General features: G+C 38.6%; 1 protein-coding gene and 1 non-coding gene across 2 annotated transcripts in view; both read left to right on the forward strand.

Moving 5' to 3' along the window:
- MOXD1 (monooxygenase DBH like 1) overlaps window positions 1–25778 on the forward strand; it is an 83699-nt gene that overhangs the window by 45489 nt on the left and 12432 nt on the right. Inside the window, exons 5-9 of the mRNA XM_077775988.1 lie at window positions 18564–18743; window positions 19025–19127; window positions 20868–21034; window positions 22114–22305; window positions 23487–23546. Of these exons, the coding sequence (XP_077632114.1) occupies window positions 18564–18743; window positions 19025–19127; window positions 20868–21034; window positions 22114–22305; window positions 23487–23546 (702 nt within the window). The remainder of the gene's footprint in view (window positions 1–18563; window positions 18744–19024; window positions 19128–20867; window positions 21035–22113; window positions 22306–23486; window positions 23547–25778) is intronic.
- Window positions 8079–8185, forward strand: LOC144241611 (U6 spliceosomal RNA). The gene has a single exon (XR_013338125.1). It is a non-coding gene; the product is annotated as a U6 spliceosomal RNA (small nuclear RNA).

Below are 25778 nucleotides of genomic sequence, written 5' to 3' on the forward strand. Positions count from 1 at the left end.
GTTCTTGGAGGCTCTGTTTTATATGATTAAGTATAATAGCATAGCATATATCTAATTCATATGTAATAACATAGATAGATTATGCATGGGAAATATCAAAACGAACATTTGATGAACGCTTTGTATATACCAAGCACTGTGAGGAGTTTCCCAATATCTCATGTAATTCTTTTTTTTCTAAAAAATTTTTTTAATGTTATTCATTTTTAAGAGACAGAAACAGAGACAGAGCATGAGCAGGGGAGAGGTGGAGAGAGAGGGGGTCACAGAATCCGAAACAGGCTGCAGGCTCTGAGCTGTCAGCCCAGAGCCCAATGCGGGACTCAAACTCAGGAGCTGTGAGATCATGACCTGAGTTGAAGTCGGACGCTCAACCTACTGAGCCACCCAGGCTCCCCTCTCATGTAATTCTTTTTTTTTTTTTTAACATTTTTATTCATTTTTTGAGAAATAGAGAGAAACAGAGAGCATGAGTAGAGGTGGGGCAGAAAGAGAGGGAGACACAGAATCTGAGGCAGGCACCAGGCTCTGAGCTGTCAGCACAGAGCCTGTTGCAGGGCTTGAACTCACAGACTGTGAAGTCATGACCTGAACTGAAGTTGGCCTCTTAGCCGACTGAGCCACCCAGGCATCCCATTCTCTCATGTAATTCTTAAGATCACCTTGTGAAGTAGGAGACAGATAATCTCTACCTCACATATTCATTAACTTGTCAGGGACATTCAAATTGTAGGTGATGAAACCAGAATTTTAAAAATATATTATAAAATTAATATTTGTTCTGTGTAAAAAGTTCAAATACAGAAAGACATGAAGTAAAAAGCAAAAAGCTCTAACTTCTACCATTCAAGTTCTATTTCCTGTAAGCCAAATTAATATTTTCTTGTACTTTTCTGAAATTTTATTTTTTTTTGAAAAAAAAATTTTAATGTTTATTTATTTTTGAGAGAGAGAGAAAGCAAACAAGCTGGGGAGGGGCAGAGAGAGAGGGAGACACAGAGTCTGAAGCAGGCTCCAGGCTCTGAGCTGTCACCACAGAGCTTGATGCAGGACTTGAACTCACAAACGGTGAGATCATAACCCGAGCCAAAGCCAGACACTTAACTGACTTAGCCACCCAGGTGCCCCTGAAATTTTCTATATGTATGCAATCATATACCTTTATGTTTATGTTTATTTCTGTGTGTATTTTCATCCCTCTTTCTTTATATTTATTATAAAATATAAAGTTTATATTTTTAAGTTTTAAGTTTATAAAGTTCTTGCTTTTATTTTTAGACCTCAATAGGATTACGTTATATATTTTGACACTTGCTTTTTACATTTAATGGTATGTACTGGAAATACTCCACTACGTTATATATAAAACTATCCTGTTCTTTTTTGATTGTATGGTGGTTCATTGCCTAAATTTCATATAATTTAATAAAGAACAACATTAAATTATTTTCAGTTTGATGCCATTTACAAATTTTCTGTATTAGTCTGCTTGGGCTGCCTTAACCCAGCAAGGTAGGTTTAATTCTGAGGTCTTGTATCTGGACGTAGCAGTTATGGCTACCTTCTCACTGTGTTAAAGGAACCAGCCCTTTACGTGACATAAATGTTGCAACTATTCTCCTCATTGTTTTGGTAATTTAATGTTTACTTATCTTTTTGCTCAAGTGAGTGCTGCTTCCAGTTCTTTCCTCTATTAACCTTTAATTCATTTCTCCAGGGTACGAGAAGGGTCACATAAAATAAAGTTGTAGTTCCTGTGCATTTTATTACACAGATCTTTGTCCTCTGTCGTTCTGTGATGAGCTATGTTCCTATGAGAAGCCCCCCATTTTCTGAATTCTTATCCTCTGTAAAACCTGTTGATCCACATGTGTCTCCCTGCTCTGCACAGCATTTGAAGAAATCCATATATGCTCATATCTCTGATATACATGTTGTTGCATGGAAAGTCATGTGTTGAAGTAATAAAATTAGTTTAGAGAACTTTAAATCCTGCAGAGTGAAACAGTAAAATCACATCTACTTTCTATGAACTTTCAATTCCATGAATTGCCATGAAATGCAGATTAATCTGAAAAACAATTCAATGTATTGTTTAAAAGCAGCTCATACTTATAAAGATGTAAGCAAGAGCATACCAAAAAGAAAGCTAGCAAGAGTTAGTCTTGATGGTATATTTTTATTACAACAGACAATTACAACAAATAATACAGTCCTTGAAAAAGTCTGCTCCACACAATGAATTGTCAACAAGTTGGCAAAACAGCAAGTTGCTACTCCAAATAAGGAGAGAAACTGTTGTGTATGCACTAATTACATTCAATAAAAAAAGTACTAAGTTGTACAGAACTGAGTCTAGTTTGAGACTGCTTGATGCAAGGGATTATGTGCTAGGCACATTTTCTCCTTTACTTTTTATAATGGATTAAAAGTTGATTTGTATTTTTATTTTGTAAATAAGAAAACTGAGTTTCAGTAAAGTTAAGCAATCTGTCTTAGGTCACACAGCTAGTAAGTGCCAGATGTTGAATTCCAAACCAAGTCTTTGGCCTCATGCTACCACATAGTACTGCCTCCTGAAAGAAGCTTAGAGAAACAAGGCAAATGTGTGCCAAAGTAATCAGAGAAGGTATCCAGGGGAAACAAAACCTGGACTTTCAAGAGTCAGGAGGAGGACATATTGGGTGAAGAAAACACGGAATGAAACCATGGAGGTAAGAACAACATGGTGCATAAAAGGAACGGATCCCTGTGACCGGGAATTCATGCATAGGGGACTGTGTAGGTAACATGCAGCAAACCACATAAGATCCTGAATGTTAGAAAAAGAAGAGTGGACTTGATCAGCTATAGAATGGGTGGTGTGGAGCCATTGAATATTATCGATCAAATGTACAAGATTAAAAGTGATTTGGGAAGATTGGTTGGGATATGGGGTATTGTCCGGAAAGCTACCTCCTAAGCGTCCAAGAATAAGTAGGTGGCTATTGGTGTAATCCAAGTGGGATGTATAGAAGTGTGGACTGGGATGTATGCTGTGCCTAGAGAATAACTTGAAAAATATTTTGAAAATGAGAAATAGAAATTAAGATGACTCATACTGTTTTGGCATGCTCTAAATATTCAGTGTTCTCATGAGAATATGTGGTTTCCAGACACATTATAGGACACAACTACTAGTTATTTGGGGAACTTCTTTTTGTGTTTTTCAGAAGTCTGAATTAACAAAGCTTCTGAATTAATCCAGAAGTAGTAGTAGTCAGCTCAGTTTCCATGAAGAGGGGAAGGAAACCAAAGGTGATTGAAGAAAACAATTGTCATTGATAATTATTATCAGCATCGAACTCATTTTTATTTCAGCTGAATGTCGCTTGGGTTTATTTCAAGCATATCCTTCTGTGCAGAGATCTATGATGTTTCAAGAGCTACAGCCTCATTTTGAGCTTTGCCCTTAATACTGTGTGGGCCTCATCCTTAGGCATCCTTTTCCCTTATGGTAGAAAAATGGTAGCCCAAACTCCTGAAATAGCACTTTGTCTTTTATTTTGGGAGGACAGCTCTTCTGTCAGCCACCATGTAAAAAGTCCCTGTGGTTTAACAAATTTAAGTTCATTTCAAGATTGAGATCATGCAGATGGATTTAGGCCACTTAAGGGAAGTGGGAATCATTTGTCAAATGGTGTGGCTGAGCTAATGCAGGATCCTGGTAGTTCTTCTGGGGGAACTGATGCTGGGAAGCAACCAAAAATTATCATTCTCTAGCCTTAACTTCTCTACCTTTCTGGAATGTAAACTGCTAGACTGTCAAATCCATGTTGGTTTACTTCTTGGCATCTGACAAAGAGTCATAGGTGGGGTATTTTTTCTTTAGTTAGTTGAGTGAATGAATGAATGAATGAAGAATGCATGAATGAATGGAAGACATCTCTTTGAGAGAAAACATTTTCAGAGCAAAATGGTAAGGGAAATCTATATTCAAAACGGTGCATAAATACACATGAGAAATGTCAGTGTAGGGGTGCTTGGGTGGCTCAGGCGTTTGAGCGTCTGACTCTTGATTTCAGCTCAGGTCATGATCCCAGGGTTATGGGATCAAGCCCTGTGTCCAGCTTCATGCTGAGCATGGAGCCTGCTTAAGATTTTCTCTCTCTCTCAGGATGTCTGGGTGGCTAAGTCAGTTAACTGTTCAACTCTTGATTTCGGCTCATGTCATGATCTCACATCGAGTCCCACATCAGGCTCTGTGCTCACAGTGTGGATTCTGCTTGGGATTCCCTCTCTCCCTGTCTCTCTGCTCATCCTCTGTTCATTTGCTCTCCCTCTCTCTCAAAATAAATAAATGAACTTAAAAAAAAAGATTCTCTCTCTTCCTCTGCCTCTCTCCCCAGCTTGAGTGCTCTCTCTCTGTCAAAATAAAAAAAAATAAAATAAAATAAAGAAGTGTCAGTGTAATCATGTTTCTTTTTAGAAGAAGGAGGAGGTCATATTGCAGAAAACGTTCTCTGTAGAGAAAATATTATTACATAAAAAAAACTTTGACAATCGAATCCTAAATAAATTGGCATGACACACATAAATATATATTTCATATGATTACGTATTTGCAATAAAGCATGTGACCATGGATATATATTTTTTTTGCCTGAATATTTGTAACATAAAAGTCTTAAAATTAGATTTTGAAATACTGGACCTTGTGAATAAATTACTAGCACGGACTTGTTATTTATTTGGGTGCAATGTTAAAATTGTATTTAAAGCCAAGAATCCAACTTATAATAAAAATACATCATTCTTTGAACACCTACAAGGTGTCAGTTGCTTCAGATGTCCCAGCTATTTGATGCTCAAGTAACCTTCTAAGTAAACCTTCTTATCACTAATTTACTGATAAGGAAACTGAGACAGAAGTTGAGCAACTAGGAAAAAGAGATGGAAAGTCACATAACTATCAATTCATTTTTGTGGTGGGAATAATTAAGACCTAGTCTTTTAGCATGTTTGATGATCATATAATGACAATTGTATTACAGTATATACATGTTTCTTTTTTTAAAAAAGTTTATATTTAATTTTTTTTTTTAAGTTTATTTTTGAGAGAGAAAGAGAGAGATGGAGAGTGAGCAGGGAAGAGGCAGAGAGAGAGACACACACAGAATCCAATGTAGAGTCCAGGCTCTGAGCTGTCAGCACAGAGCCCCTTGCAGGACTCGACCCCACAAACTGCAAGATCACGACCTGAGCTGAAGTCAGACGCTTAACCAACTGAGCCACCCAGGAGTCCCCACAGTATATAAATGTTTCAAATCAACATGCCGTCCACCTTAAATTTACACAATGTTGTATGTCAAATATACTACAATATAGAGAAATAAGTAAGAAATAAGTAATAGAAAGTAAGGGGGCAAGATTTTAAGCCCCTCAAATTAGATTGAAACCCCAAAACATGTGGCCTAATAAAATGCTCTTCCATTATGCTACTTGTTTTATACTGGGTTCTCAGATGCAGTCCCTTGAGAGAAGGATATGTGTGCAAATGACTAATGAAGGAAGTGCCAGGAGAAGTGGGAGAGTAAGGGTAAGGAATGGAAGAGACAAGCAAGGGTGTGATTGCATTGTATTTCCAACTTTAGCCTAATCCCATTATCTTAGTCCACTCAGGGTGCTCTAACAGAGCACCATAGACTGGGCAGCTAAGAAACAGCAGAAATTTGTTTCTTACAGCTCTGGAATCCAAGATCAGGATGCCAGAGGATTGTGTATCTGGTGAGATAAATTTGTTCATCAACGGCCATCTTCTCACTGGGTCCCTACATGCTGAAAGGGGCAAAGGAATTCTATGAGGTCTCTTTTATAAAGGCACTGATCCCATGTATGAGAAATCTACCATCATGACTTAATTGTCCCCCAGAGGCCCACCTTCCAATGCCATCACCTTGGGAGTTAGAATAGCCATATATGAATTTGAGGGAGACGTAACTATTCAGTCCATAGCACCCAGGGAAAACACACATTTTGTTTAGAGATGTCCCTTTCACTTTCTTCAGAGTAATGTGTATTGTTGGGCATTTCTTGCTCCTTGGGAAGTGAGTCCAAGACCAGGCCTTTGAGGAAAGTCACAAGTGCAAGTGGTTGGAAGCCAGGCCCCCAGAACCTGGGTGACAGGTATACAGAAAAGGTTAAAGAAACCTGGAGGGACCTTGGTAGAGCACTGACACTGTCTCACTTACTCCCCTGCCATTCAAGATAGGAGGACAGTAAAACCTTGGATTGCAAGTAGCTTGTTCTGCAAGACGAGCAAACATTTCTAATAAATTTTAACTAGGTAAATGAGCACTGTCTTGCAACATACATAGTACATGACACCAAATGTCACATCATCACAACTTAGCCAATGGTTCTTCTCTGTCTCTCTGTCTCTCAGTGTCTGTCTGTCTGTCACTCTCTGTCTCTCGCTGTGGGGTTGTGGGTGATTGTCTCCCATGCTTGGATGCTCAGTCTCAGGCCTCAGTGTTTGACAGAAATCAGTGATTTTTAGATTGTTGGAAGGTGCCCACAACTGGCACTAGTGAATTTTTGGTCACTTCAAAGCACCAGTGGGACAGTCCTTTGCTTTTCTATACACGAGACAGCTTAGGAACGCTTTGTTTCATTCTAGGTCAGGCTGTCTGCAGATATAGACCCTTTGCTGCCTTATTGCCAGCTACATTAAATACAGTATATGACAAGAATTTATTAATACTGTACTGTAGTGAACATCCATGCTAATGTATACAATGGCCCCCATGCAGAAAAAGATTCCATTGAGCCTATTGGTCGCAGTGATTTCATTAGTGATAGTGAAAGTCGTCCTACACAGTAATCCTCTGCTCTCATTTCCCTCACGCCAGCCATGAAGGTTTTCAAAAGTAAATGCAGGTTAATTTGTTTATTTTCCTTTCTATTTTGTATTTTCCTTATTATTTTTAATTATATTATGGTATTATAATCATTTTATATGGGTATTTTGGGTCTGTGGAAAGAATCCTCTAAGTTGCCATTATTTCTTATGGGGAAATTTGCTTTGATATACAAGTGCTTTGGATTACAAGCGTGTTTCTGGAATGAATTATGCTCATAAACCAAGGTTTTACTGTATATCAGCATGGTGGTTTAGGGACACTAATTCCTGATTCAGGTCACCAGTGGCCAAATCTGGGCTCTGACAGTTGGGTACATTTCTTAACTTACATGTGCGTTATTGTCTGCATTTATAAAATATGTGATAATTCTATTACCTAAACTCATGAGGTTGTTTTGAGAATTCTATGTTGTATTTTATATATATGTAAAAAATATATATGCAAGTGCCCTTGAGAGAGTTAAAGAAGTTTTATTATCTATAGCTAAATATGTCTGCATCTTACTTTTGCTTTTACATTTGCAGGGTAAAATAAAACTGGGTGGGAAGGATGGAATGTCCTTCTTGACTTGTCCAAGTATACTAGCTTGGTGTGAGAAAGACAGGAGGTTATTAGAGCTCTTAAAAGCTCTAATATATATATATATGTAATATCTATTTTATATTAAATATATTATATTAATATAAATATATTAAATATAATAGATATAATGATGGAAAGAAAGCCAGTGTGCTGTGACTTGCTCACAGTGATGTCACATAGCTGTTTAATGGCACAGCTAAGAAGGGACCTAAGTCTCCTGACCATCAGATCTCTCACAACGCTTGCAGGCCATATTGGTATTAATGTAACATTTCTTAGAGGAGCTAGGTGACCTCCAGTTTACTGAATATCTCCGTTAACTGAACATTAATACTTGTTAATGTAAGGCTAAAAGCAACTTCAGAGTTTATTAATAATCTATTAAAATTCAAAGAATAATATGTGTACTAAGAATGCTGTTATAAACTTTCTTAAAGATAATTTTAAAATATTTTATATTTATGTATTTTTATGTTGTTGAAGTGTTTGGCAAAAGAACCTAATTAATTCACATTCAGAAACTGATGACTGTAAACCATAATGTTTTTAACTCTCAAGGGTACTTGCATATTCATCAATAAAACAACTTTAATAGTGCTTACTTTGGCCGCACACATACTAAAATTGGAATGGTACAGAGAAGATTAGCATGGGCTCTGTGCAAGGATGACACGCAAACTTGTGACACCTTTCATGTTTTTAAACAATCTACTTTGGGCATAGAGGATTAGCAGGAATGTAATTCGTGAATCTGTGGCCCCGGTCTGGTATTTTCTTGTGACATTTGAAGAAGCACAGAAATGTCCTGGCTGATCAAAACTCACATAGTTCTATACCAGATGCCTCTTCTTGAATAATACATTTTACATCCACTGTAAAGAATCAACAGACTTCCAGTGTTAATGCAATACCACCAAATTTTGATATTGTATTTTTTTTTTAGAATTAATAGTTGCTGTGACTAGAAGAAAACAAAAAAGAATATGCTTTGGTGTTTTTAAGAAACGTCCTCATAGGCTAAAACTTAAGAATGCTGAATGGGGGAAGAGGACGTCTCCTTGTAGAAAGTTGCTTTCCAGCCTGTTTCGTGTTTAGTGACTGCTGGGCTCTAGTTGATCTAACACTTCTCCCCATCGCCTTCCGCCCCAGAACTGCGATCCCAGCATCTGAAGCTGTTTGTGGTGCTGAACTTGGATCGCCTACCACAACTTCAGAGTCAGCATGATTTGGGGATTTTTTTTTTTTCCCCTTACTGATCCTTTTAAGGGTTCATGCCTTAACAATAGGTCTGGACAACACAGCTGTAATCTTGCAACTGGATCCAATCTGAATAAATGGTTCTAACTGAAATTTCTCCCTTTGAATAAATTGGAAGTTGAGACTGTTTTGATTTTATCACATCACAAGGCCTTGAGATGTTACAGTTGACTTCAAAATATAAGTTGTAGTAATAAAACTGTGGAGTAGAAACATATAAAAATACACAAGGGGAGCCTGCATGGCTCAATTGGTTGAGTGTCCAACTTTGGCTCAGGTCATGGTCTCACGGTTTGTGAGTTCAAGGCCCGTGTCAGGCTCTGCTCAGAGCCTGGTGCCTGCTCTGGGTCATGTCTCCCTCTCTCTCTGCCCCTCCCCTGCTGTCTCTCTTTCTGTCTCTCTCAAAAATAAATAAACATTTAAAACAATACACTGAAGATACCATAAAGTCTGCTCTTGCCAAAAATGTCATCACTAGCTTTTAAGTGGAACTAAACTTTGAATAAGTTCAAAAGAAAATGTGAAGGTTCTGAATTTGTAGTTTCACAGGCATTATATTTTAAACAAATACAGCAAATGAAGAGCACTGACACTCTGTTACTACACATGTGATTGTATCTAATACTGTTGGAAAATATCTTTATGGCACATATGAGTGAAAATCAAAGTCAACCATTTGGTTTAGAACTCATGTAGACTGATGCTGCCTAATTCTGTTCTCTAAGGAGGGGTCCAGGAGGTAAAGGCATGACATATTTTCAACTCATGTCAAAGTACAGTCCTCTGGTAGGAAAAATCACTTATTCATAGTCATTACTGGGCCTGATTAAATTGGAAACTCATTTTCCACAGGGACAAGAATACTAGGACCTATACCCTTAATTTATTTAACATGACATCATTTCTATTTTTGCAGACTGGAACAAAGGCATTAATGTGGCATTTAACTACTATTTTCAGCACAGGAAACATAGGTCAATTTTGATACATACTTGTTACTGATGAGGAAACAGATGGCTCTGAACTGTTGTGGGTTGTGGTCATTGTCGATGGCATCTGGGGTATGTTTTGTGACACCGAGGTGGTGAAAGTTATATTTGTTGAGACCCCTCGTGTTGTCATTCTAGATATTGCTATAGGTATCAAGATGGTGACTGTCCCAGTCTTTGAGATGGAAGAAAATGGAATTGTTGGTTGTTTCACAGTGCTAGTAGAATGCTCGTTTGTACAGCTGGAAATCACAAAGCCATAAAGCTGCAAGAATATTAAGAAACAGGGGCACATGGGCTTTGGCTCGCATTATGATCTCACGGTTCCTCAGTTTGAGCTTCATATCAGCAAGTCAGGTTTTGCTTTGAACTCTGACCTTTTTCAAGGTGGATTACCAGTGAGACAATGATTCCATTTTCCCGCTCAATTTGGTTGTCTCCTCTCATAAGTTGGATATACTGTCTTGGGAAAAGAGCTCTCCCCATTAGAGAGGAGGGTAAGGAAAGAGAGATGGGTAGAGACTATCTACTATCCTATGCTACCACAACCCCATGAGCATATATTAGCATGATTTTATAATTGTCTGTCTACACTGCTAGCTCTGGCTGAAATGTTTTCATAGGCTGCATTGCATTATGAACCAGCTGCCCTTTGGATAACCTCTGCCAGAGATGGTTTACTGGCTCTTACATGGACAGCAGCCTATGCCTGGGGTGTGGATGGAAAGCAGGGTGCCAGGAACAAGAATGGGCAGGAAGAAAAGTGATGGAGATTTACCAAATTTCCAGCTCATTACGGATTTCACCCATCACCTCTCTCCTTTTGTTTTAATTTCTAATTTATTGAATTGCAAGTTGTTTTTGGAGAGCTGTGCCCTTACCTCATGTTTCAACAAGCAACATCTTAAATGGGTAGACTTGGAAGAATCAGTATAGGAAAATTGCTCATAAGAGCTCTAATAACCTCCTGTTTTTCTCACACCTGTTTTTCTCTCCTACTTGGAATGCCCTTCCCACCTACTTATTTTTACCCTCCAAATGTAAAACCTAAAGATACACATACATTTAGCTCTAGATAGTAAAACTTCTTTAACTCTGTCAAGGGCACTTGCATATTCATTAAGTAAAACAGCTTTACGACTAAGTAACTACATGGAATTATTTAACAACAATCATGTAAGGGGAAGCAATGTATATTTGCAATAACTTTTTGTCACAAACAAATGCAGGGATAATCATGACCTAGGTATAAATGTACAGATCTGTGAATTGTTAGTTTATGATGAAAACAATTGAGCACTGGGGATGTATTAGCTTCCTAGGGAGGCTATGGTAAGTGGCTACAAGCCATGTAGCTTGAAACAGCAGAAATTTATTCTCTCACAGCTCTGGAGGCCAGAAGTCCAAAATCAAGGCTTCGGCAGGGCCATCCTCCATCCAAAGTCTCTAGGAGACAACCCTTCCTTGGCTTTTCCAGCTTCTGATGGTCTCTGGTTTTCCCTGACTTGTGGCAGCTTAAGTCTAATCTCTGTGTCCATCTTCACATGCCATCTTCTCTGTGTGTGTGTCTGAATCTGAATCTCCTTCTCTTTTCTATAAAGACACTAGTCATTGGACAGATAGAGTAACTTCATCCTAACTAATTACATTTGCAAAGACCCTCCTTGCAAGTAAGATCACATACCCAGATTTCAGGTGGGCATGAATTTTGGAGGGACACTATTCAACCCAGTACAAGGGAATTAAGTAAAACAGCTATTTCTTGGAGTGCCTGTATGACTCAGTCAATTAAGCATCCGATTCTTGATTTTGGATCAAGACATGATCTCACGGTTCATGAGTTTGAGCTCTGTGTTGGGCTCTGCACTGTCAGTGTAGAGCTTGCTTGGGATTCTCTCTCTTTTTCTTTCTCTTTGCTCCTCCCCCGCTCTCTCTCTCTCAAAACAAATAAACATTTAAATACATATATATGTGTATATATATTTATTTTAAATTTATTTTGAATGAGAGAGAGAGAGCATGCGTGTGTGCAAGCAGGGAAGGGACAGGAACAGACAGAATCCCAAGCAGGCTCTGAGCTGTCAGCGCAGAGCCCGACCCAGAGCTCAAACTCACGAACTGTGAGATCATGACCTGAGCCAAAATCAAGAGTCAAATACTTAACCAGCTTAGCCACCCAGGCGCCCCAAAATATATATTTTTATTGTTGTTGAGGTAATTGGTATTTGAAGTTTGTAAAAGCATGTGGATTCTTCTGTTTGCCAATGCCCAGTGGTTTTTTGGGAGAAGTCCTTTTGGAACTGAATCAGTTTCACAGTAGGTGCAGATACAAGACCATCAGGCAGGCACAGTTTTGTCAAGGACACCAAGCGTTTAATGACAGAAAGACAATATACATTTTCCACCAAGGTTTTTGTAACCTTATATTCTGATACAGTGCTTTGGTTCTAGGTTCTAAGGAATTCTGAGACACTTAGAGACCGTCTAATCCTATTCGAATCCCCATCTAATCCTGTTCTATAGAACAAGGTCATACCAAGTAAAATTCCTTGGATCATTTCATTATATTATATAATTTTAAAAATTTTCCAATCTTACTATGTTCTTTGTATCAAATTCCACCCCACTCTGCCCTCATGCAGAGGCAGAGTGAATTGAGATTCTCTCCTCTCCTACCAAAATAATCGAGTAATTTACCAAGTGTTGATTAGGAGGTATGCATAGATTCTAAAAGGTTTGCAAGGGGAGCAGACTGCTTTCATTTTCTGAAACTTGTACCATTCACTGAACAGGTTATGCGCTTCCATAGCTAAGGAACAGACACGGCAAAATAAGGATTGATGCATAGAAGCACAAATGTGAATCATGATTTTGAGCTTTTATAAAATAGTTGTGAAAGTATGTTTAGTATTCCCAAGTGGAGGATCAGAAGGGGGAGATTACAAGACTGATCCCCAGCTGTGAGTGTCTGAGTCGATTGTGAGGGGCTGGTACACAAGCAGTTCAAGTGGCCTCCCAGGAGGAAGTGGTATGTGGACAGGCTGGAGAGGCGAGAGACGACCAACAGAGCAGGAAAGAGGGACTGAAAGAGAGTTTCAGAGGGAGCACAGTCCTGGGTGGTTCTGTGTGCAGGCTGGGAGAGTGGGATTGGGTGCTACAGTGGGGGGCAGGGTAGGTCACTGGAGTTGAGAGAATCAAGAAATTAGGAGGCACTTAATTTGCTAACTCCGTGTTGTTGATGGAAAGACTTCATGGAAAGGCTTCATTTCCATTCAATAAATACGTATTAAGCAGTCTGCATGTTGAAGTGATTATGCTAGACATATTGACCTGGAGAAAGAGGGTAAGAGAAGATGATGGGGTCATGAGAACAGTATAATATTTGGAGCTTTTCAATACCCAGTTTTATAGTTAATGTTAATTTCCTCCTTGGTCTTGGCTGTGCTTAGCAGCTCTCTTATTCTTGTTTGCTTTTTTACTGCTAAGTCTTATCAAGAGTATCTCAGGGGCACCTGGGTGGCTCAGTCAGTTAAACGTCCGACTTCGGCTCAGGTCATGATCTCACTGTTTGTGGGTTCAAGCCCTGCGTCGGGCTTTGTGCTAACAGCCAGCTCAGAGCCTGGAGCCTGCTTCCGATTCTGTGTCTCACTCTCTCTCTGACCCTCCCCTGCTCATGCTGTCTCTCTCTCACTCAGAGATAAATATAACATTAAAAATTTTTTTTAAAACGAGTACCTCAAAGTCCCAGTTACCTGAACTAACTGGAGACTTTTTTACTCATTTTTTAATTTTAATTTTTAAAAATTTATTTATTTAAATTTAAGTTAGTTAACATATAATATAGTATTGGTTTCAGTAGAACCCAGTGATTCACCACTTTATATATAACTCCCAGTGCTCATTCCAACAAATGCCCTCCTTAATACCCATTGCCCATTAAGCCCATTCCCTCAGTTTGTTCTCTGTATTTAAGAGTCTCTTATGATTTGCCTCCCTCTCTCTTTTTATCTTATTTTTCCTTCCCTTTGCTTATATTCATCTGTTTCTTAAGTACCACATATGAGTGAAAGCACATGATATTTGTCTTTCTCTGATTTATTTTGCTTAGCATAATACACTCTAGCTCTATCATGTTGTTGCAAATGGCAGGATTTCACTCCTTTTGATTGCTGAGTAATATTCCATTGTATATATGTATATATCACATCTTTATCCATTCTTCTGTCAATGGACATTTGGGCTTTTTCCATAATTTGTCTATTGTCTGTCAATAGTGCTGCTATAAACATTGGGGTGCATGTGCCCCTTCAAATCAGCATTTTTGTATCTTTGGGTAAATACCTAGTAGTGGAATTGCTGGGTTGTAGGGTAGTTTTATTTTTAATTTCTTGAAGACACGGGGTACAAGAAAAGACCATTTTACTCTTTAAAAAAATTTTTTTTAATGTTTATTTATTTTTGAGGGAGAGAGAGGGAAAGAGAGAGACAGTGTGAATGGGGGAGAGGCAGACACAGAATGCAAAGCAGGCTCCAAGCTCTGAGCTGTCAGCACAGCGCCCAGCGGGGCTCGAACCCACAAACCGTGAGATCATGACCTGAGCCGAAGTCGGACGCTTAACCGACTGAGCCGCCCAGGTGCCCCAAGACCATTTTACTCTTAAGAATCCATCAGGTTGAAGACTTCCTCTTTCCCTCCTTTGCACCTGTGATTTCTTTTCTCGGCTGTTCCTTTACTAGGCACTGGGGCTAACAGGTAACTTACAGCTGTCAGGCCATCCTTTCCTGGCCTTTATTTGCATACGAAGGTGGGTGTATGGAACTGTCATCCATTCTGGTCTGTAAATGCCACCTGTGTGTGCGAACACAGTAACCAATAACACACTTTAATATGTCATCAGGTGTTTGTGTCATTGCCACCCACTTCCATATGCACGGCGTTCGATTCCTTTTATTTATTCCTTCTGCAGTCATAGAGCCAGCCTAAAACAAAAATTAAATTAAATGTTTGTTCTAATCTTAGAAATACCAATTTATCCGCATTTGTATACTTTATGTTGCCATGACCTCCTTTGGCAATTTCTAGAAGTTTTTGTTTTAATAGAGGCAACCTTTGGCATTCCCATTTAGATTTTGATAATAATGTGACATCTCAGAAGCAACCAAAATACGTTGCCCTTTTGAAGTGCTACCGCTGACAGCAGTGATTCACTACACTATAGTTTTATTTGTCTCAGAAATCTTTTGCATATAAAAATGTCTAACGCCACCATTATTTCGAACGATGCAGTGAGGCAAAAGGAAAAGTCTTTCTCGTGTGGACAGTTGCCGAATACCCAAGAAAGAGCAGTGGTTAATGCTGGCATTCCACTTACAAGAAGGACATATCACGGAGCACCTCTCTCTCCGTCCTCCTCAGTGCTCTCCGGTCTCTGCAGAAGCCTTATTTGGGCTAAGGAGGAATGTCACAGCAGGAGCTGTCACTGCTTCAGAGGCTTGTGGACCTGGCTGGGGAAGCAGATACTGAGCAGCAGGCTTTTTTGGGATCGGTAGCTGTGTGCTGGCATCACTGCGCTCGGTCAGCGTGGCAGGAAATTCTTCTCCGTGTGGGGCACTGAGAGCCAGACCCGCTTCAGTGGAGGTGCTCCCGTTCCCTGGAACTTGACCCCTGCACTGAGCAGGTCATGCCTTCCTATAGGAATACGCTTAGGGTCACCCTTAAGTCTCCTACACGGTCACCTTCAAGTTCCTTCCCCCAAAATTCTTCTGTTCTTCAGAGTTTGGTGCCCTGTACTTTTCCTCCGACATTAGTGGCCTCTTAGTTCAGTAGTTATCCTTCTGAGGCGCTTCTCTTTCTCGGTTTGCACTTTCATCTCCCACGTCCTCTCTGTTTTGCCAAGAGCTTTGTTTCTTCCTGGCTTTCTTATTTTCTCCTGCGATCAGTGCTCAGGTTTGCATGCAGAACGTCTTCTTTTTGTCTTTTTTTTTTTAAGTATTTTTCTTAATGTTTTATTTATTTCTAGGAGAGAGAGAGAATGTGAGCAGGAGAGAGAGAGGGAGTCACAGACTGAAACAGGCTCCAGGCTCTGNTTTGTAATCTGGAGATCAGATTACAGTTTAATTTTCCTTGAAGACCTCACCAGGTTTTGAGGAGAGACCTTGTTATTTGCTCTCCTTAGGAAAGAACATATCAGGGGCGCCTGGGTGGCTTAGTCGGTTGAGCGTCCGACTTTCGCTTGGGTCATGATCTCGTGGTTCGTGGGTTCGAGCCCCGTGTCTGGCTCTGTGCTGACTGCCAGCTCAGAGCCTGGAGCCTGTTTCAGAGTCTGTCACTCCCTCTCTCTCTGACCCTCCCCTGCTCATGCTGTCTCTCTCTCTTAGAAATAAATAAAACATTAAAAAAAAAAAAAAAGGAAAGAACATATCAAAAGGCCTCTGTCTCCTCTCCCTAAGAGCCAAAGGATACGGGCCTGGGGTGAGGGCAGGAGACTCCCCTCCCCGACATACGGCTCCCAGTCTTTCCTCCCCCCACTCACAGGCAAGAGCTTCCAGGTCCTGATGCATCTCCAGCGTGTCCTTCTCCAGTGATGTGTTGCAGCGGGAGAAGTACCAACTTTGGGGTCAGACCAGTCTAGTCTCAAATCCCCATCTACTATTGGCTGGCTATGGTATTTTGGGCTTGTTGCCTAATCCTCTCAGTCTCGGTTTTTCTCACCTGTAAAATGGAGACCATAATATATACCTTATAGATTCATTGTACATATTAAATGAAATGTAGCAAATGACTCATTCAGCGGCTGGCACATAGAAGATGCTAAGTAAAATACAGCTGTCACTATTATTATTCCTAGAATGTGTTCGGTAGTTTGGAAGCCTGGTGTTGGTTTCAGCATTTCCTATATTAAAAACAACAGCAAAACAACACTTGCTCTTAAAAGCTTCTTTCAAGAAACTTAGTGACACTCCTTCAAAGCAGGCACCACCCAGCCACACATGTTCTTCATGCACGTTCTTAGCTTTCTCTTGCTGTGCCTGGATGAAGGCCATCTGTTTTTGTAGCTGCCTTGGCAACACTCAGGTTTTCTTTAAAGGCCTAATGGCTCCTTTGTAGGACCTACCTTGTGGAGGTCAGTACAAACTACAGATTTTGTCTCAACTGATAAGGCACTTAGCGAAATGTCTCACGTCCCTATTGTGCTGTGGACATATTAGCAGTGCCCTGTCCCGCTTGGAGTGCTGACGCACCCGAATAAGTCAAGTCTCACAAGAGACCTCCAACTAGATGTGGAAACTAAAATCTAATAGGAATCTTAGGTCACCCTTCTGTGTAATGTATTATGCAAGCATGCTTGAACAATAACTGTCATTTTCAAGCAAAATAGAAAATAGGTTCTGCCTTCAGGGTGCACAGTCTTTTAGAGATGAGACAAGTGCAAACAAAGCCATGTGCAGTGTCATTTCTGTGAGTGTGATGTTAAAAATGTACGTGTGGGTTAGCTATGGCATGACTCACTATGTAACACAAAGACAGGCTGCATTTAAACAGTCGAACCCCTGGCTGCCTATTCAGATCTCTGCCTACTACTTACTGCTTCCCTATTTGGGTGCTTAGATTTTCTGATGGAAAGAAAGAAAGAAAGAAAGAGAGAGTGAGTGAGAGAGGGGGGGAGTGGGGAGGAAGGAAGACCATGTAGAAAATCAAAATGGAAAGGCTTAGGAGACAATAGCTGAAAACACCTCCTCTTTACAGCACTTCTAAAGCAGAGAACAAGCAAGAGTTTCAAAATGCATTCACCTGCATTTGAATAGTCAAGGCTAAAGACGGAGGGTGTTGAGCTCAAAGACACGTTAATTCTTGGAAATTTGGGGACAGACCAGGGTTTCTTAACAGATGAATGGAGGGTTCAGAGAACCCTGTGGCTGATGGAAGCACTGATAGCCCAGCTACACTAAGTACAGACAGGGCTCCTGTACGTCCTCTGCAGGTAACGGACTCTGGGACCTTAGGATGTGCTCAGCTCATTGTGAGTTCCCTGGGCTGAAGCACGCAAGTGTCATGAAGGGAATTTACAGGAAGGAAAATGGAAGAAACATATACTGTCAGCAACTTTATTGCTCCTTTTCTGTGCACTGGTTTCTACCTTCCCTCTCCTAATTTGAGCAGTGTCACAGTGTCACATCACTACAACGTTGTTTTCTCTCCCAAATTCTAATAGTAAGATTCTTATTAGAATTTGATTTTAATTGCTAGAATAAAAATATCCATTATTGAACCCTTCTTTGTGCACAGCACTATGCTTAGCACCAGGTAGATATAGAGATGATAGATAGATAGGTATTGATAGATAAACAGATAGATAATACTATCACTTTCAGTGGGGATGGATAAAGGTAATATTTTGAGGTGGAAGAGAGGGAGACTGAAGGAGTTTATGCCTAGCTATAGCTTTAATTTTATTTTTCTATGTGGGAAGAAAAAAAAAGAAAAGAAAGTAAAAAAGAAGGAAGGGAACAAGGCAAAGTAGCCTGGAAGAAAGCAACTTTTGAAAGAGCTGCCACACAGAGTGATAAGGAAAACAAAAGCGAGTTCAAAACACAGATTAGTAACTCCTCTGATTCTTGGAGGAAAGCGTTATCTCATTTTTGCCATGGCCATTGTTACCATCATCATCATGGTTTTCATATCCAGAACTTGAACTCCATTATAACCTTTGCATAGTTGAGCAAACTATTCCCTTGCAAGCCTGCTAATCTTTTACGCTGGTTTCATGCTTACCGTGGGGCATCGTGGGGGGTTTGACTGATCATATCCTCCCTCTCATTTGTGCCTGTTTAGGTGGAGCCAGTGATACAGAGAGGCCATGAGAGTCTGGTCCACCACATCCTGCTCTATCAATGCAGCAGCAGCTTTAATGACAGCGTTCTGGACTACGGTCATGAGTGCTACCATCCCAACATGCCCGATGCATTCCTCACCTGCGAGACCGTGATTTTTGCCTGGGCCATTGGTGGAGAGGTGGGGCTGATGACTGATTAGTGAGATGTGACACAGTTCATTGATCATGGTGTTTCCCCCACCGTTCTAATACTTAGAAGTAAAGCTTTATGCACTATTTCTGATCTGAGGATGGCTTAGATTGGCAGTGATTCTTTCCTTACATTTTAAAATTTCCCGTTATTTTTATCCACGATGGATTATGGGGTTCCGGGATATCTTTGAGAATGGTTGGTTTTTGAGAGGAATAGAGCTTGTAGGGACTTTCATAGGGCATGTCTCATGGAGTTTTCCTTATTTAGGGTTTTTCCTATCCACCTCATGTTGGATTATCTCTTGGCACACCGTTAGATCCCCGCTATGTGCTCCTGGAAGTCCACTACGACAATCCGACATATAAGGAGGGTGAGTTTATTCTTCATATAGTCCACCTCTGGTTTTTTAAAAGTTTTAGAACACCTAACTTAACAGGGTTGAAATAAACTAGCATCTGTTGTTAGAAAGAATTAACCTATACATTTGCCATCCAAATTAGGATACTCTTTAGAGCCAAAGAGGGTACTATTAATAATTACACCGGGATGACAGTGATTAACCAGTACTGAACCAGGCAAATGGGCACATGTGGTTACTGATCTTAAAAAAACAATTCACGGGGCACCTGGATGGTTCAGTCGATAAAGCGTCCGACTTCAGCTCAGGTCATGATCTCGCGGTTCCTGGGTTCTGGCCCCGCATCCGGCTCTGTGCTGACAGCTCGGAGCCTGGAGCTTGCCTCAGATTCTGTCTCCCTCGGTCTCTGCCTCTCCTCCACTCATGCTCTCTCTGTCTCTCAAAAATAAATAAATAATAATAAATAAATAAAATAAATAAACATTTTAAAAAATAAAAAAAAAACAATCCGCATGCTACTTTCCAGAAAGTAGAATAATAGACTTTTCTCTTTGTGATGTAAATTAGCCCCAAATACATGGTATTCATGAAACATTTTCTTTCTAACTGCACATATGAAAAGCTACCATTCATCACACTAGAAAATATTAAGATTTTGTTGTGTGGTAGGAAAACCATAAATATGCTCAGGAAATATTTACGCAGTGACACTGTAATATGGTACTGAAATGAAGAGAGGAGTGTACTTACATTTGATTCCTAAATCTACTTTTCTAAATTGACTTCTGTAATATTCCAAAACCAAGACGTTGAAAGATTCAGTATGATGCTATCAACAGAAGCAATTGAAAGTTACTATTGTACATTGATTTGTGCAATTATTCAGTTGCACCAACTTTGTCTTGGGTCTGTGCTTAATGATATAATGTGAGCAAAAAACACACACCAAAGCACCCTCATGAAAATTATGGTGTAGAGGGAAAGAGAAACAATAAAACTAATCACACCAATTAATACAAATTTATGTATATGTCAGTGGTTCCTAACTGGTCACAGGTAGGTAGGTCACCCCTGCAGAAAGGGATCAATTAATTTCAGAGTCAGTGGAACATATTTATGAAGGATTTGGGACTCATACTTTCCCCTCTATGAAAACTGTCACAGCAAGAAATGTGTCTTACTCATCTTTCACCCTCACATGCCTATTATTGTGCTTGCTACTCACATAATAGATTCTTACATTTTCCGTTGATTGAATGACCACTTATTGAATGATTAAAACAATGGTGGCAAACTATTTAAAAAGTTCTCACTAGAAGTTTATTCTAATAGCAGATCGCTTCTGAACCAAGGAGCTTCTACCTCTATAGAAATGTTACTGAACTTTACCTGAAAACAATATAAAATAAAACCTTTGTTGAGTTATTCTACATTCTGTTGAATGACTTTAGAATTTTCCTTTTGTCTTTATGTTAGATAATTGTGGACTATATTAGCTAGACCACACAAATATTTCTCCCATGGTAGGCTGTGCAAGTCAAAAATGGTTGCAGACCATATGGCGGCGTGTCTTTTAATTCCTATTTGTGAAACTGAATGCGGTCTTTCAGTCATCTTTACTTGTAATTTTTTCCCTTATGAGGTTTTAAGGAAAATAAATAAACCCATTTCAACTGAGTGTGGAGAACCTTATTTTTATTTTTATTTTTTTAAGAACTTAAACTCACTTTTAACTATATGCTCTTATTCCAGGCTTAATAGATAATTCTGGACTGAGGTTATTTCATACAACAGATATAAGGAAGTATGATGCTGGGGTGATCGAGGCTGGCCTCTGGGTAAGCCTTTTCCATACCATCCCTCCAGGGATGCCTGAATTTCGGTCTGAGGGTCACTGTACTCTGGAATGCCTAGAAGAGGTATGTGGAGCATCTAAGTCTGTAAGCTGCCACTTATTTATTAATCAATGCTCTAGAAGACTATGTTTGGAAAATCTCATGTTTATTATTATTAATCTTTTTCTTATTGTCATGTGTTAAAGCCATTATTTACCATTGTGGCAAGACATTTGATGGTTTCTTAAATCTTGAAGTCTATAGGAGTAGAATTCTGGACAAGAATAATATCTAGGGTGTTTTCCTTCCTCACCTCCTTCCCTTGTTTATTTTATATTGGACGTTTTGTTTTATCTTTTACAAGTTCTACCTTTGGCTATCTAGTTTCTTTTTCATTTCTCTACCTTTTATCTGCTTTTGTTTTTTCCAGTATTCATTTTCAATTTTTTCTCCTTTTCTCTGCTTTATAGTTTCCCTACTTAAAGCAAAGAGCAAGAATACCAAATATAAAAACACATATTGGATAAGAAAAAAACATTTAAAGTATTTAATAATGGCTACTTCCATTTATAGTTTTCTTCAGCAAATATATTTCAATCATACTCGATCACATTCTTTATGAATCATAAAGAATTGTAGACGGATGGCAGGCTGTTGAAGGGCAAAGGTTAAGCCTTTTGAGTTATTTAGACCATGATTCGGATTGCCATTACATCATTTACTAGCTGTAGGACATGGGCAATTCACACAATTCCACCCTTCCACTTAGTTTTCTTATCTTCAAAAGTGGGAATAATTTGTCCTTTTAAGAGTTTCCATATACAGATCACTAACATGCTGGAATCTTTTTGGCAGGAGCTTTGATTGACTCTTTACCTCCTGAAAGAAGCAGGAAGAAAGATAACATTTAGGATTGGCCCTGTAGGTCCTCAGTAATATTCGTTCCCTTTCTTATCTGCCCCCAAATGTTACTTCACAAAGCTAACGCTGCTAGGAATAAGTCATGGAAAATCCAAGTTGAAAATGTTTGGCTGCTCAAGCATTCACTTAAGTTGCTTTAGATTTTCTTCTCAGTTGTCCCTCCAAGTCGCTTTTACTGTGAACTGTCTGAACACGTGCTTGTTTGGGCTAATCGTGTCTTCCCCTGCGTGCCCTGCCCGTAGGCTCTGGAAGCCGAGAAGCCGAGTGGAATCCACGTGTTCGCTGTTCTTCTTCATGCTCACCTGGCTGGCAGGGGCATCAGGCTCCGTCATTTTCGGAAAGGGGAGGAAATGAGATCACTGGCTTATGATGACGATTTCGACTTCAATTTTCAGGAGTTTCAGTATCTAAAGGAAGAACAAACAATCTTACCAGTATGAATGTTTTCTTCTCTTTCACTGAATATTAGAAGAGTTAAGGCATCTGTCTACTGAGATCTAGCAAGGTTCCTACGTGAAAAGTGAATTGCATCGTACTCACATTCTTCAAGCCACCCACCGTGGGTGTGGCACAACCAGATGGAATGTGTTTGATCTGTTTTCCAAAATCAAAACTCATTTTTCTTACTATTCCCAGGGGCAAGTCAAGTTGTTGTTTTAAAAAGAAAATAAAAACTTCGGTTCTGAGTACCAGACATTACTCTTTTCTTACCGAACTTTCCAGTAAACCTTTGGGTTGCAATTCTGGTAATGGAAAAATTCAGAGATTTTTTTTTTATATACCATAGGATAGTTTGGGGAAGTTACATTTCAGTAAAAATGAATATAAGGACAATTCCTTCATTTGACAAAGTTTTTGGACAGAACTAATTATACTATACTCTGCAATAGAGCTTGCAGCAATACTTGGGTTTATAATGGAAGGGTGGTGTGTGACGATGTTGATCTTGGCACTTTTTGATTCGTAGTCCAGGGTGAGCAAAGCTAGGGACCAACACCCAGAGCAAGCTGTCTTTGGTCTGTGAATAGCCTTCTGTCCATTTACCTGAGTGGTGAGCCATAAAAAATTATTTGCCATGTGTGCTGAATTGTTCAAAGGTTAGAAAACACTGGAGCAATAAATTAATATTATTTTGCTTCAGAATTCTGAAGCAAGGAAATAAAGACTTGACTAAAGACTTTTAAAGGAAATTATATAAATGAAGAGGTAACACAATAACTAGTATCTATGGAAACATAGAAACTAAGAACATTTAATCTAAGAACTGAATGTGTGTTATATCATTTAACCTCCTCACAACAGCTGTGCAAAACAATAGCTATTTTATATAATTAGTTTTTAAATTAATAAATTGTGCCCAGATAATTCTTTTCTCGCTTAAGGTCATGCAGCTAGAACATGGTGGAGTTTGGCCGGAGAGAGCCTTATTTGTGTTTGTTTGTTTGTTTGTTCATTATACTAGCATTCTTAGAATTAAGTAGATCAAAGGTTTCCCTGAATCAAATTACTTAATGAATCTACTCATATAGCAAATAAAACTATTGGTCTACAAATGTATTAGATAAATAAAGCAACCTAAAACGCCTATCTGAAAGCTTTTATTTTTATGTTTTAGGGAGATAATCTAATTACTGAGTGTCGTTACAACACAAAAGATAGAGCCCGGATGACTTGGGTAAGAAAATTTTTATTATTATTAAAATTCATTTGTGGAGAAAGAGAAATAAACTGTGATTTTAGAGGAGAAAATGTAAAAGCATCCTCATTCAGAGGCAAAATTCCTGAACCTCTTGAGCATGAAACATCATAATAGTGAAATTAGCACTTTATCGGGTTAACTAGTGATACTATAGCAATATTTGCAGTGTAATATATTCACTCTTTCATGAAAAGCTATCTTTAATCTTTTAGTTTTTCCTCACCAAAACTTATTAAAGGCCTATGATCACAAATGACCATCTGCTTGAGTTTGGACTTAGATGAATCAAGACTTCAAAAGGAAGAATGAATTGTGTGACCCTAACTAAGGTCAGTCTTCTGACCAAACAGATTTACTGGGGAGTCCTGACAAACATTCATGCCTTACCCAATCTCTTCCAGAGAACGCTTTCCACCAGCTCATTTTATGAAGTTAGCATACTCTTAATACTAAAATTTGATAATGACAATATGAAAGAGGTCAACAACATGCACTTGATGGAAATATCTTTGACAGAGTATTGACAAACCAAATTCTGCGTCATATAAAAATGAAATGTTAAGGCAAATTTGGGTCTAACTTAGCTAAGGAATGTAAAATTGGTTTAAAATAGAAAATATATTAATATCATTCTACATTAAGAGACTGAAGGAAAAAGACATGTGACCACGTCAATACGGGCAGAAAGAAAAACTTGATAAAATTTAAGTCAGTCATTAAAAAAAAAGAACATTTCACAAAGCAGGAATAGGGGAGAATTGTCTTAACCAGATAGAGCTTAACTATGAAAAATCTTTAGCAAATATCTAATTAACTGAAATATTGGAAGTATTAGTTTAATATCAGGGAGATGACAGGTATTTATTATGACTATTTTTATTCAACATATTACAGAAAAGAGAAAAAAAAGAGATCCATAGATCAGAAAGGAAGAAACAAAGAAGCAAAACACAGAATTCACAGACATTGTAATTCTCTACATCAAAAACCTCCTCAAAATTGATATCTAAAATTAACTGTAGTTTAGTATATAAGAAACTATCTCAAGAAGTTCTATAGAAGTAAAATCTAATATTAGATATATTTGGTCTCTGTGGAAAAAAGTATAAATCTTGATTGCAAAACACTATAGTACACCAAAAGAAATGAAGAGATACTATGTTCATGGATAGAAAAGCATAATAAAATAATCTTTTTATTCAAATTGGCCTAAAAATTTGATATAATACCAGTAAAAATTTCACAGAAATTTTATGACTTTAGATTTTTGTATCCTACCTAAGAAATCTTTGTCTAGTCATAGCTGCAAACATTTTTCTCCTTTTAAAAAATGTATTTCTAAAAATTTTAGTTTCAGCTTTTATATAGAACCAGTTGATTCTACAATCTGCCTAGAAGAGCAAAGGTTAATAATAGGCAAGACACTACTAAAATGTAAAAGGTGGAGACAAACTCCTGGATACGAAGACTATTTTAAAGCTATGGTGATCGATAGTGTACTTGAGTCCAATTAGAACAGTAGAACATAATGGGAGTTTTGGAGACTGACCTATAACTGCCTATATGGAATATAGGTTTGAATATGGAATATGGTTTAGAATAGTCACGGTATTCATTTAAGTGGCAAAGGATGGACTTTCCATAAAAGAATATTAGCACAATTGGGTATATAGATGACAAAAATTAAAAAAAAGAAATTTCATAAATCAGCAATGTAAGACAAACATACCATAGAAAAGGAGCAATAGACAAAAACAGTTCACAGAAATAAAAGCCCAGATAGGTAATAAACATCTGAAAGGATGTTCAATTTCAATTGAAATCAGTATCATGCATATATAAACCAAAATGAGATATTTTATACCCATCGGTTTGGCAATATTTAAAGTTGCAATTACAGTGTGCTAAAACTGGAACCCTTACACAGTGCTAAATGTAAACTTATAAAACCACTTTGGGGAAAAAGCATGACATCATCTAGTAAAGCTGGATATTCATATACATTCTACCAAGTTCCATTCCTGTATAGATTTCATCTTAAGGTTCCTTTTGCAGGAGTGTTCCAGGAGAGAAATATGTAAATTATTCATAGTAACATGTAACAGTACAGGAACAAAAAGCTGGAACAGCCCATCTCTTGATCAAAAGGAGAACACATAAATACACTAGAATATGTTCATACGATATATTTATAGTATATGTCTATAA

Source organism: Crocuta crocuta, unplaced genomic scaffold (genome assembly GCF_008692635.1).
Source record: "Crocuta crocuta isolate KB4526 unplaced genomic scaffold, BGI_CrCroc_1.0 scaffold25, whole genome shotgun sequence".
In the NCBI taxonomy this organism is placed as follows: domain Eukaryota; kingdom Metazoa; phylum Chordata; class Mammalia; order Carnivora; family Hyaenidae; genus Crocuta; species Crocuta crocuta.